Source organism: Odocoileus virginianus, chromosome 27, assembly GCF_023699985.2.
Source record: "Odocoileus virginianus isolate 20LAN1187 ecotype Illinois chromosome 27, Ovbor_1.2, whole genome shotgun sequence".
NCBI lineage: Eukaryota > Metazoa > Chordata > Mammalia > Artiodactyla > Cervidae > Odocoileus > Odocoileus virginianus.
In genome coordinates this window covers 27751170-27765407 of record NC_069700.1, presented here as the reverse complement: position 1 = coordinate 27765407, position 14238 = coordinate 27751170, and the positions used below count along the sequence as shown (strand labels likewise).

General features: G+C 44.2%; 1 protein-coding gene across 14 annotated transcripts in view; it reads right to left on the bottom strand.

Moving 5' to 3' along the window:
* Window positions 1-5354: 5354 nt before the first annotated feature.
* The window catches only part of TRERF1 (transcriptional regulating factor 1), a 204146-nt gene continuing 195262 nt past the window's right edge, over window positions 5355-14238 (bottom strand). For 11 of the 14 annotated variants that reach the window (XM_070456432.1, XM_070456433.1, XM_070456430.1 and 8 more), the window contains 3 exons: window positions 11947-12147; window positions 9083-9330; window positions 5355-5920 (listed from right to left, as the gene is read on the bottom strand). In XM_070456432.1, the coding sequence (XP_070312533.1) occupies window positions 5596-5920; window positions 9083-9330; window positions 11947-12147 (774 nt within the window). In that variant the 3' untranslated portion in view covers window positions 5355-5595. The remainder of the gene's footprint in view (window positions 5921-9082; window positions 9331-11946; window positions 12148-14238) is intronic. The other 3 variants (XM_020884297.2, XM_020884304.2, XM_070456440.1) reach the window with 1 other exon arrangement.

Sequence of the window (14238 nt, the reverse complement as noted above, 5' to 3'; positions counted from 1 at the left end):
CTCCACCCCTCTGGCCAAATATGGTCTCTTTATGGATGGCCTTTCTCTGCTTACAAATTGTGTCTGCTCCCTCAGATTTCCACCTTGCAGGTGACCACTGCTTGCTGCTTTTGGTTCACCAAGTTTCTCCATTCATACTCTAAAATGCAGGAATTGGATTTGGTCCCCTTGTTTTCCAGGGCTAAACTGTGTCATCGAAAAGACTGTGGGCCTAATAGCTTTTGGTCAGGTGCCAGCCCTGGACCAATTAGCTGGGGGCAAACTGGGCATCATTGTGAGGGGCCAATTGGGGTTTCGCCAGCAGTGGGGTTGTGGACAGGGTCTTTTGGTATGGTGTGTAGGCATAGATGGTGTGGGTTTTTTGTTTTGACACATTAAAGTTACTAGTTTATTAGCATGGACGGTGTTCTGAAGCTTGGCCAGTCCATTATGGGTCTCTTCCCTATGAACTAACGCTTCAAACCTCTGAATTAGTGTAAATGAACAGGAGATCAAGTGATTCTGGATGGTTGGTGCAAGTCTACCTTGCTTTATATCCAGGAAAAGTAAGTGTGTGCATCAAATATTTCTAAGTTAAATCATACTTTGATTGCACCAGTTGTTCTGTTTTAAAAGACACCCCTTCTCCCTTGATTGTGCTGGTTTCATGGTTATACACTTATCTCCAAACTCATCAAGTTGTACACAATAAATATCTATAGAGTTTATGTGTCAAACATACCTTTAAATACAGTGGTTGGGAAAAGAAGAAATATCAAGACCATCGAAAATAAAATTATAGAAGCAGAGGAAGTAATGATCCCAAACAGCCCAAAGAGAGATCCATGTTGTATGTTAAGGATATGCGTGCTGCAATGTAAATCAAGCATATATGACTGCTTGGCCTTTACACTCAAACAGAAGCATTAAACACATCTCTTGAGGGATGGCTGGAGGATAGCTTTTTTCAAAAGTTTCTCTCTCATATAAAGAAATAATCAGTCCTTTGACTCTTTTATACAGGGATATCTGAGACTCAAAAATCTATTATCTAAATAATAAGATAATATATTAATATTAGATATTAGTAATAATATTCAGTTTCTTAACATGACTTCCTAATTATGTTTTGCTTATGTCAACATTAAAACGCAGCCTCAGTCCCCAGCTGGCTGGCTGTGACCAAGGGAGGTAGACTGGAGGTCTGTGGAACTAAGAGTTGACTTTAGGTAAACTCAAAAGAGGTTTTATTTACACATACACACATGGAGATAGACTTCCCTGAAAGATTAGAGATAACCAATTTAACAAATAGTTGCTAGCACCTATTGCAAATTGCTGTGAATATGTGGGTGATGGTGAGATGGTTCAGTAATAGAAATAAACCATGAGCTTTGCTCTTCCCACTGGTGGACTTGGATCTGTTCCCAGGACCCTGTATGTTTTTTCTAAGTATGAAATCCCTTGGCATGCAGGCAGGAATGATGTCACAGTCCTCTTTATCCACTCAACTCCCCCATGTGTAATAACAGCGTAGAATAATGCCTGGTAGATGAGTAATGAATGCAAAAATTAAAATCTTCAGATTGGACACCTGAGCCTCTGGAAGCAGAATTTAAATTTCTAACACTGGCTAAATGCATAGTGTTTGTAAAGGAGGAGGCGTTTCCTTTGGTACAGGACCAGAATTGCCCAAATTAAAAGTATAAAACCCCCCCAAGCATGTAGAAGATCAAGGTCTTGGACAGCTATGTCCCACTTAAATCAAGTTCTGTATAAAATCCAGAATTTCAGATTTCTCCTGAATTTTGCTGTTGAGCATTAAATTCAGAATTTGGAAATCGAATTAGCCACGCCTGTAAGTCAGGGTGGGCTGGATTTTGTTGGCGGTTCCCTGTGAGGTAACTTGTGTATTACTGAACTCCCTGAAACTGCATTGTGACTACTGAGGGTTAGAGACCGTCAACCCTTCAAGTGCCTCATCCACTGCGTGGAGAAGCAGAAATATTCAGCTTGGCCTCCAGAGTGGCGGTGGGGGCACTTATATGAACATTAAACCTGATCAACACCCCTCTAAACCTGTCTCTAGAAACCAACTAATGGTAAATTAGCATTGAGAAGTCACTTTAGCGGCTAAAAAGAAGGAATGTTAAGCCAAATGAAACTCAAAAAGATAACATTTTATTTTCAGAGCAGCTGATGCAATATTGAATCAGGTTTTCACAAATAAATATGACAGTGTCTATTTGGTTACATCTCTGATGAATGCCTATCTATAAGAACTGTAATAAATTTCTGAGAAGGCTAATGACTGGAAACTTTTAAGTAAAATTCTCCTGGCTTTCTGAAAAATAGTATTGTGGCAGTTAAAAAAAAAATGCTCATCACTCAGGGGGAAACCAACCTAGAATGCCCTAGTTATTTTTGTTTTTTAAGGAATGCAACTTTTGAGGACAAGTCTATAAAACATCTTTGTTACATATGATGTTTAAATATAACTTTGCTTTCAAGCTTCAAACTTTTTTTTTTAAACCCCTGGGAAAATAAGACTTTTGGTTCACCTTAACAAAAACTGACCTAGGAAGAAACATTTTTAGCAAAATGTATTATAAAATTCACTAGAAAATACTGTCCTCTTTTTTTGCCAAAATGTTACACAAAATCCTTATTAAAAATACACACGATACAAAAGAAAAAATATGAATATGCTATACATACTGCTTTTGATATGGACCAAGGGACCTGCGTTCCAGGGGAAAATACAGTGAAGCACATTAGATATTATGATGTCAACTGAAAATAGTGCAAACCGGAATAAATTACATCCTAACATGGCAAGGCATGCAAGACATTTCCTGTGAAGAGAACACAATGAAGCCAGAACAGGAAGCAATCACAACCACCATTTAAAAATGTTTTCGTTTTTATTACATTAATTTTTTTCAAAAATACTTTTCTTTACAATAGAACTCCTAGAAAATATTTACAACCTTCCTCTAATAAAATAGAACAGCAGTTAAATATATTTGAAAATAAGATGGGTTTTTCCATAAAATATATCTTTTAACTTTTTATATACAAGCTTTCTCAAAGAGGTCTAAATTCACTAATGAAAAACTATCTGATAGTAAACAGTAACCTGTTGAAGACATAAACCATCGGGAAGAAAAGTTCTTCGGGGTGAGGAGAGATGGGGGTGGGGAACTAGAACACAGCACATACATGCAGGCAGAATCATTTCAGGAAAAACATAAGTGCAATATTTTACTGTGAAAATCCTCTAAGCTGATACTGTGAAGAAAAATACTAATTCAGCAAAGTGAACTGTCTCATCAAGGAGGAGTTCTTTGGTTATTTCAAGTCAAAAATGCTTATGGTATACTGCATGGAAAGTCAAAACTGAATTGTGCATTATATTTTTGCCTTGGCAACTCAGTTTATTTTAATGTTTTAAACTAGAACAGCCGGGCAAATCTCCAAACAGAATGCATACATTTGCTTTATAAACATTTTTCCTGGGTGTCTGCTCCTTTGCCAGATAAACTTTCAGAGATCCAATAGCAGAACGCTTCCAGAACCCTCTCATATACCCACATGTGGAGGGAAGTAGTCACTGGGGCAGATGGGATCAGCCGGTATTACACTTGGTACGGTTCTCAAATAGATCTGCCACAAAGCTGATGCCCTGCCCAGGCAGTCCTGAACTCAAAACATAGAATAACTTGTCAGAAATGGCAGCAAATGACACATCATTTCCCTTAAAAAAAAAAAAGAAAGAAAAGATAAAGGAAACTTTCAAGACCTCTTTTTTTCTGAGAACAGAAATGATGGCATGAAAGGAACCGTTGTATCGATCTTCTGTCCACGGCCTTCCTGAGATTCAGGGGACACTGCCCGCGTGGGGCCACTATGGGTCATGACTGCCCGCTAAACGCTTTTGCAAACAACGTAAAGGATGCTTTTTTCCTATCCTCATCCTTCCACTGACATCCTCTTTCACGTCAAGCTAGTTACTGTGTCAGCGAAGTGCCCTGGCAGGGTTGCCACGCCTGCAGGAGCTGGGGCATCAGCCTACCTGGGGTGGGGGAAGGTGGGAAAGCCCCCTGCTCGGAAGTCACCAGCCAGAAGCGTCAGCTCTGAGCTGGGACCGCATTCCAGTCTGAAGGCGCGCACTCGTTTGCCCTGATGAGGCCGCAGAGCAGTCTGACTCAGCTCAAAAGTGTGAGCTGAGAGCCATTTTTGAAGGATTACAGATTTAATACCTTCAGGTACAAACAGCAGCCCTGCTGGCAGGGACGGGAGGCAGAGCAGAGTTATGTCGCTTGGAGAATTCTAAAAGAGGTTTGGTAAATGACTTTAATGAATAAATTCACTTTGAATGCAAACAATGGAGCTGAAGGGGCATCTGGAACCGTTTTTGTTGGCCTTTAATGCTATTTCCCTTGTATTCGCCATCAGATTTGCTAGAAAACCCTTTTCCTCAGAGTTAGCGTCAAAGTAAACTTCGGTCCAGCACAGGTGTGTGACAGCCGAATCACAGTGAATCAGGTTTCATGGTACTTCCAAGCGGCACAGAGTAAGTCTGGAACCCCACAGACCATCAACGGTGTGGCAAAAAGGAATGAGCTCTTCTGAGCTAGTTTTTGGGCAAAAGAAGGCTGCTTGGCATTCTAGATACTTTGATCTGGGCTCCTTGACTATCTTCCCTAAAAACAACCCTAGCAACTTAATAGTGGGGGTTATTTTCCTCTGGACGGACTTGCAGTCAGTCAGCTCAGGCTGAAGTACGCCTCTGCCAACCGGTGAATTGGAGTCAACCAGTCTCCAGGGCACGGGGAAGAGGACACACTTGCTCTATGAACCACCTTCTCAGTGAACCACTGCCAGGGAGGGAAATTCTGAAATGATACAGTACTCAGTTTTTAGAGCCAGGCTGAGTGATGGGCAGGGCAGGGAGAAAAATTATTTTCACATTTGGTCAACTCTTCAAATGATGTGTATGCTGGAAGAAAGCTGTGGAACACAAGGCTGACTTTGCTCACTGGAAAGCTACTTCCTAGCAGGGTCTCTCAGCAAAGATGCCAAGTTCACTGCAAACTGTGGAATGAGGTCAACACAAAAATGACTGTTGGTGGGGAAGGATGGTCCAAGACCCCAGCACAAAGAAAGCAGCCTGCTTTACACACACACACACACACACACACACACACACACACACACACGCACACACTTGCTCACTCACGCAAGCTTTGGGATAAAAGGCAACCAGGATGGTTGGCATCTAAAAAGCAAAAGAACATGAATGTCAAGTTCATTCCCAGCCAGGAATGAGTTCTTGGGAATGTAGCCTAGCCCAGATGAAACACATCTTAAAGTAGAATTGTGCCAATTATTTATTCCCCCCAACCTCCCATAAAAACAATTGTTTTTAAATAAAAGGAAAAGAAAAAACCGATTTGTTTCTAAACCTGAAAAAAAAAAAAAAAACAACCAACCACTTTTTAAACAGGTAGTTTAAAATGGTTACAAAACAAGCAGGCAGTCCCAGTTTCCTGATGAGAGGCTGCAGGCTGCAGGCTGCGGGTTTTCGCTGTCTTGAAGCGACACGCGGGACCTTCAGAGTTCCGTGTCACCCTGAAGCAAAACTGAAGCCTGCTCATCCAGGAGGAGACCGGTGTCCACGACCTCGGCCTCTGCCATGACGCCTCCTAACTGCTGGACGACGTCGTCATCGAGGAGGTCCACGTCCTTGATGGGTTTGATCAGGCTCAGCTGGTCCAGGGGCAGCAGCCCCTGCGGCCCCACCGGCCCCGTAGTCCTCTCGATTGTGGCTGCCATCTCGGCCGCAAACGCCGCCTTCTGCGCTTTCTGCCTCTGCTGCTCCTCCTGCTGTCTGTGAGTTTTCATGTGTGCGTTTCGGCTTTTGATCTTGAAGAAGACTCTATAAAAATACGGAAAAAGAAGCATGAGACATTTAGAGCACCAGAGTTCTTAGAAATCCAAGGGGTCCTAGAGGGAACAGTGGGTGTGCAGTCTGATGTCTGGTTTGGGGTGGTGATGACAGTGTTCTGGTCTCCTTAGCTCCCAAGACCTCCTCTCCTGATGACCTGTCACCTCTCTTCTCTCCAAGGGAAGATGGGGATAGGAAAACATTTGTGTGTGTTGGGCTTTCTCCCTGCGACAATGAAGGATGGATTCTCAAAGCTGTCCTGTCCACCTGTGGCCTAGGGCCCATGCCCCTTTCCCTCCTTCTCCTCCCTCTATCTCCATCGCTAGGTAAGCCCGCTCAACCAACTGAGAATCCCCAAATCATGCGGCCCAGCTCCGCTGGTTCCCACCATAAAACAACGCCTCCTCTGCCTCTGGCCTCCCGTCCCTGTTCTTCCTGTCAAAATTCCAGAGGGTCTCTGCAGACATGGACTGCTCCTCCATCCTCCACACTCTCCAAGTGGAGCACCGTCCCCTGTACTCAGCCCGAGTGCTTGAGATCGCTTGCTAGTAATTGTGCGGGCAAATCCAACAGCCCCACCTCGGTCTTCACTGTACTTGACTTCTGCACCAAGCAGTCCTCTTCACCTAAGATCCCTTCTTATTTTGGCCATCATATGGCATAGTTGGCTCCTGTTTGCTTTTGAATGAAACAGTGGTTCTCAGCTGAGGGTGGGTCTGCCTCCCGGGGAGTAATGTCTGGAGATATTTCTGATGGTCACAATTGGGTGATGGTGGTACTTCTGGCTTTGAGTGGGGTAGAGGCCAGGGATATCACTAAACATTCTACGATATTGAGGGCAGGCCCCCTACCCCAAACAAGGAATCGTCAGACCCCAAATATCAGTGCCGAGGTTGAGAAATCCTGAGATGAGGGGTCTGCAACTATGGTCAGTGGGCCAAATCCCATACGCTGCCTGCTTTTGTAAATAAAGTTTTCCGGGAATATAGCCATGTCTCTCTGTTTATGTATTGTCTATGGCTGCTTCTGCACTAAAATGGCAGAGCTGAGTAGCTGTGACAGAGACAGAATGGCCTGCAAAGCCTGAAATATTTCTCTCTGGACCTTTTTCAGAGAACATTTGTCCAGAGGTGAGGCTGCCTGTTTTAGGGGACAGTGGGTAGCATAAATATTCATTCCTGGGTTCATAAAGGAAAAAAACCCCCTGATTTGTAAGACCTGTGTCTTAGAAGAGAGTTGATGAGTCACCACACTACACTGAAAACTGCCTAATGTGATGAACATAATTTCAGCAGCTAAAAGAAGCATTCTGCAAACATTTGCCTGATGCTATTCTTAGTGTGGAAAACCATAGAAAATATTTTTATTTTCCATAAAATCTTAACTGGAGTTATGTTTGAAAAAGGTCCCAAGCAACATAAAAAGAGGACAAGAAAAACAGTGAATGTCACCGAAAGACAGAGCTGAAAATACTCCGCTCTGGTTGTTAAAAATGTCCTTTGCTGCCACCTAGTGGAGTAAGGAGTTGCCTGTCTGGGGGAAGTCAGCAGAAGGTGCTGGTTCCCCTCAGGAGACAGTGGTGTGACCCTCTTCCCTGCCTCTCTCTTCCATCCCAGGGCAAGCAGATGGAAGTCAGACTAAGGAGGTTTCATTGTTTCAAGTAAATAAGCCCGATAGTCAATCCAGGGGCTCCCTATTTCTCGGTGACATGAAGATGACATCATGTCCTGGCTCTGAGAGCCCCGAGGAGGGGGCCCATCCTAACTGTGTCTCCCTATCTCTGCAGGAAGAGAGCTGCTGGTTCCAACTCGCCTCGGCAGGTGCCACCAACCTAAGGCTAATAGTATAAATTCACTGGGCTGAGGAATAAATTAATACATGTAAACATCCTTTACAACAGAGCCAGGCAAGCACTGAGTAACTGATAAATGGAAGCAAAATGCCTGAAATATTCCATGAGGATGAATATTATAAACAGAGGTCCTGGGTGGCCTCACTCATACAACCAACGATGTTCCCTTAGTAGAGTTTGGCAGCTACCTGGTGGGCATCTCTCCAGGTCACCCTGCGTGTTTGCAGCATTGCAGGTTACAGGAAGAGCAACTTGGTAAGGCTCCTAAAGGAAGTCACTCGTGACAGCCCCTCTTAGCACAGACTCACTGAGAAATAAACTGGAATTTTATACCGGATGCTGTGGCAGGGGACTGTGTGTATCTTACCAGTGATAAATAAGCAAACAAAGCAAACCAATGGGATGGAACAGTGGTCAGACACCCAGGCTCTGTATCTGAACACTGACGGCTTCAAATCTCAGTTCTGCTCTTTCTGGGGGCGTGACCTGAGGCACGCCCTGAACATTACTTAATGTTCAGTTCTTATTTGTAAAACAAGGATAAAGTAATATCTGCATCACATGGAGTTTTTGTGTGGGGATTAAAAGAGCTCAGGAACATAAAGTATGTAACAAAATCAAGTTCTCAGTAAATGTTAGCTGTTGTTACTACCCGCCGTCAGTTTCTCCCTTTTCTCTGTTTAAAATTATACTTAAAAGGGCAGAGATGACAAATAGGTTTTTTCTCGTGGGTCAAGTCTGATCAACTGGTTGTGCCTGCTTGAAGCATGAGGATTTAATGGATTGAAAAGTATTGGAGTCTTATCTTAATATGGTACCAAGGAGCGTAGCAATTGATTAGTGGTATCTGCCCTGGGTGCAGGAATCATCAGTGGTGTTAGAAAAGCCATTTCTGCTACAGAGAGTTCCTGACTAGATGTTTTAGAGCCATTCTCAAATCACTGGGCAGGGATGCAAAGAGAGCGGTACTGGTGAATATGGTTTGGGTGTGAAGGGAAGAGGAGGGAATCAGTCCCATCCGTCATTTCTGGAAAAGAGTGAAGTTCTGTCACTAGAGATCTGCTTTCTGATGATGTCCATCCTCATTAGGGTTTAGGACATCAGAATGACCATATTCTGAGTCAGAGACAAGGTCCGCCTGCCACGAGGTACCATGCCAACCCCGAGGGTGGTACGCGGAAAAGCTGGAGAGTTTGGGTTCTTTTTCTACCTGGAGGCATCTCAGACCACCCTGGCCCAGACCCCACAGGGGCCTTATTCATCACACACTTAGATCCAGTCCCTGGCCCAAGTCTACCTACTTGCCGCACTCTTTGCAGGGGAAGATGGTAGTGGGGTCTGTCTCGCCGCTGGTGGTGCTGTGGGAGGGTGAGCTCTTCACAGAGCAGTACCCGCTCTGGCCACTGCCAGCCTTCTGCTTCCCAGAGGGGACAGCGCCCCGAGCTTTGGTCACCTGGTTGGTGCCACCGTGGATGCGGGCATGGCCGTTCAGTGCCTGCCGGGAGCTGAACACCTGGGGAAGAAAGGGAGTGACATGACATCTACAGTCCTGAAAAGGAAATTAGGGTTATTAGTTACTCATCAGTAGAAAATGAGATACTTGAAACAGAGTCTAATGACAAGGCACAGGGGTTTTACATAAGCAAATTCTGGGCAAATGCCACCGAAAGCAGAGATCAAATACCACAAACACAAATGCTGTGCCAACAACAACAACAAATCATTCTTATGACCAAAGACTGGGGGCTCAACCCAGAGCCTCCAACACACATGGAGGTCATTGGGCCATCTCCCCTCTGAATGCCTTATTTTTTCCATCTGTAGAATGAGGGGGTTTGGATCAGCTTTCCAACATTTTTTTCAGCCAGAAACTTCTTCCCACTTTTTTCCCTTTATTTTTCCCTCCTCTTTCCTTTTTTTTTTTTTTTTCCCTCCTCTTTCTTTTTTTTTTTTTACTTAAAAAATCTTATTCAAAAGTTCAAAGCTAAAAGCAGAGGTGCTCTGGGTGAAAGACACAGCATCCCAGAACTGGGTCTATTTGCTCAGCTCTATCTATCTCCCCTAGGAATCCCTAGAACCCTAAGAGACACGGCTCTGAAAACACTGATTAGCTGCTCTGCTCTATTCTATGTTACATCTAAGCCCCAGTCAGTAGCGCAGTGCTGAAGCCACATTTCAGACCCCCAAATTTCACTGCAGGATGATAAAAAGGGGAATGACCCAGTCTTTTGAAGCTTGCCGTAAAGCATAGTTTCCCAACCCCAGTATTGCTGACATTTTGGGCTGGATAACTGTTTGTTGTGGGGCTGTCCTTTGCATCATGGGGTGTTTAGCAGCATCCCTGGCCTCCACCCACCAGATGTTAGAAGCACCTTCCCAGATGTGACAAAAATGTCTCCCTCTGGACATTGCCAAATGTTCATGGGGAACAAGATCATTCTCCAATGAGATTCACTGCTATAAAGGGAAGTGATCCACCCCCTGAATTCCTAGAGCCCTGACTTCCAGATCGCTAAATGCACTAGCTAATGCAAGTACTCACTGAACCACCCAGCCACAGACGGTTGCTGTGTTAAGTTCATGAGTTCCATTTATAGTCTTGCAGGGAAAAAAAATCTTTGGTTGATTTAGCAACCAAAACTTCCATGGTTAGGCAATGAATAAAACCAACACACTTTTTTTTCCCCTGTTGTTTTTTTGAAGTCACGAAAAAACATTCATCCTGCTAAGCATTTTTGATTGGGTAAAGTAAAAGATGATTCCCCTCACAGGAAAGAATTTACTATAGACCCAAACTGTGAACAGAGGAAGCAACCAATTTCTAAACAAACTCACCAAAAATACCATCATTTAAAGTCACTTTTTGAACAGAAGTGTTCTATACAGTATGGTAATGATGGAGTGAAACATCTAGGTCTTTAAACATCAAAGACAGAAACAAGCTAGCAATTTATGTTCTCTTCAAAGGTAATGCAAGATGTATATATCATTTTTTTTTTACTTCTTCATTTTTTTCTTAGATGTGAATCAAGTGAATTTCAGCTTTAGAGCCTAAAATATTTGAAAGATTGCTGCTATCTTCATCTAAGTGACAGACTCAATAAACAGCATTCAATACACTCTGGGAAAGAGTGTTATCCTATGTAACAAACAAGCAGAGATAATCATTAACTTGGGGGAAACAGGGCTTCATATGAAAGGAACAATATTCTAATTTTTTTTGCATAATACCTCTAGACTTGCCTGTACAGCTGTGTACAGCTTTAAGAAACCTGATTTGTGAAAAGCTCAACAACTTAGATGAGGAGGAGACCAGTGGCCTGGAGTAGGAAATGGCAACCCACTTCAGTATTCTTGCCTGGAAAATTCCATGGACAGAGCTATAGCCCATGGGGGTGGCACGAGTTGGACACAACTGAGTGACTTTCACTTCACAGGAGACCAGTGGAGGATTGAGAGTCCAAAGTTAACAATTTAAAAAATCTATTCTTTAAAATACACAGTGAGTCTTACATCAGCCAGTACAGATTCTGTAAGGCTTTAGCACTACAAATGATCAAACGGTGAATTGGTTTTATTTTAGTAAGATGATGCTTCTAATGTACTTATTAATAAAAAGTACTAGGTTAAGTAATTAAACAGACATGCTTTCAGCCTGTTTACATGATTAATTTGCTTAGTAAATCTTTTTTTTGCTTCCCTCAAAGAGTACAAAGATAAACTTCAGCCAAATCTTTGTAATTATGCCATAAAAGGAGACTCCTTCTCTGGGGGCTCTCCCATGGCATCTGAATGCATGTTTCCAGGGCGAGCCTGGTGGGATAGCTCAGAGGAGTGGGGAGGCACCAAGAAACGGGCAGTGTGAGTTCTGGAGGCCAAGGCCACTGCGGAGCCTGAATCAACTGCTTCCTGAGGCCCGGAAAGGACTTGCATCCTCTGAACATGTGGCACAGTGTTTGACTCTGCTTGACTCCAGAAATATCTGTGGGCCCAACAAGTAAATGGACGAAAGAAAGAAAGAAAGGTATGGCCACGTGGACTTCTCTCTGCCCAGCTTTCACTGCTGGAAGAGCACCCTCCTTTGTAAAATGCATCATCTCTTTAAGCCGACTATACGCACGGCTCTCACCAGTCCCAGATCCTTGGAGGACGCAGAGACACTTACCGCCCCGCAGTTGGGCATTTCACAGATGAAGGAGCCCGAGGGCTGGCCCAGGGCCTGCAGCGGCGGCCCCTCTGCGGGAGCCAGGACCGGGCCCGGCGGCGGCTCCGGGGACTTGGGCAATTCACTCTCCTCTTCTCTTGTGGATTTCCTGTCTTCTTCCGGATCCTCCTCCTCCTCCACCTCTTCATCTTCTTCACTTGTCTGGTGTTAAGGGAACACAAGAGAAAGGGGGGAACCCCCCAAATGACATTTTTAGTGATGAACAGAACCCAGGGGCCAGGGAAGGAGAGAGGGCCAGGACGCTGGGGCTGTGGAGGCATCTTTGTGCGTGAGAGAGTGGCTGGCAGAGGCCTCTCAGGAGGGACAAGGTTGGTCACTGGACACCTGGAATTCTGAGAGCAACCAAGTCCCCGAGGCCCACTCTGGGTCCCCTCATCACTTATAAAAAAATATGCTAAGGCAGACAGGAGAGATTTTTCTACGTAGTTTCTCCCCCCTGTTGGAGACCAGCAGAACAATGACATCGACCAAAACCCAGGCAGGCTGCCCCACTTGTAGCTGCTCTGTCTTCCCAGGGGAGTGAGAAGGATTTTCAAGCAGAAATGACATTGTGGAACTCCGTTGGGCAGAGACCAAAGCCATATCATTATATTTTTTAAACTTTCTACTTATTTTGGCTACACTGGGTCTTCATTGTGGCTCGAGAGCTCTCTAGTTGCAGGCTTGATCCCCAACCATGGATCAAACCTGGGCCCCCTGCATTGGGAGCATGGAGTCTTAGCTATTGGATCACCAGGGAAGTCCCCATGTTTGTTTGTTTGTTTAATTATTTTGTTTTTAATGGAAGGATAAATGCTTTTCACTACTGTGTTGGTTTCTGCCATACATCAACATGAATCAGCCATAGGTATACACATGTCCCCTCCCCCCATTATTTGTTTTTAAAGGCTATCACACTTCCTTGCAAGATGCCCAAGATATTGATTTGACCTTCAGCAGGCACATGACCCACGGCATTCTGATGCGCTCTTGCTCTCTTCTTGTCAGAATATAGGATCAAAGAGTGAACCACAATGACTCTGAAAAGGGGCAGAAATGGAAGGGGATTGGGTATTTCCTTTTACTTATCATGTTTTTTTGTTTGTTTGTTTCTGGTCATAGGCTCTTGAAGAAATGCCTTTCAGAGGCACTCTATAAAAAAGAACAAGAAAAATATTTTTATGAATAATTATCCTCTCTGCAACTGTGTCCCTTCTGTCTACTTCAGAACAGCAACGAGATGAATTAGGTAGAAGATTCTGACCATCCTTGAAGTTAATAAGACAGTTAAAGGAGCAGCCTGGAGGAGGTACTGGGTGGGCTGGGAGAGAGGGCAGGAACCTAGGTGGCCCTTTTATTGAACTGAGTGCCCTATTTTGCAATCTCCATCCGCATGAGGAGGCGGGCTGAGGAGGGCTTGCTCCTAGGGCCTAGAAGGACTGAGGACCAAGGATGGGAACTCTGTTCCAGCAACCTCATTTCAGCTTCTGTTTTACAGCACTTCATGGTGTATGAAGTGTTTTCACATTTGCTATGTCACTGGATAGACTGTAAACCACCTGTTTAACAAATGAGGAAACAAGATGGGGGTGGCCAGCTGCCTCCCACCCTGATGGATCACTGGTCTCTGCTGGGCTCTCTGCACACGCACTGCTTGAAGCATGTGGGCTCCAGTTTGGTTAACCCTGGGCAGCAATGTAATGCTGGTTGAGCCTGTGAGTCTTAGAACCTGGAAGCCAGAACCCACCAGCTTTGTTTTTCCAGTTCGGATTGGAGATGGGAGTGAAAGACAATCCCAGTAATATGGGCATTTAGCACACTCTTCACTCATTCAGTTTTAGCCTTATTTAATATGGTATATGGGGCTTCCCTGGTGGCTCAGATGGTAAAGAATCTGCCTGCAGGGTGAGAGACCCGGGTTCAATCCCTGAGTCGGGAAGATCCCCTGAAGAGAATGGCTACCCACTCCAGTATTCTTGCCTGGAGAATTCCATGGGCAGAGGAACCTGGCAGGCTACAGTCCATGGGGTTGCAAAAAGTTGGACACGACTGAGCAACTAATACTCACTCACTCACAGTATGGTATATATGCCTATTTGAGACCATGTATTAATAGGGTATACTTAAGAAATTATCCCAGTTTCCAGTGGGTTAATTAGGATTACTCAGTAATGATTACATTTGCTGAAAGACTTCAATAAATACAGATATAGGCTTAACTTATTTTACAGAGTGATTTATGATATAAACTTA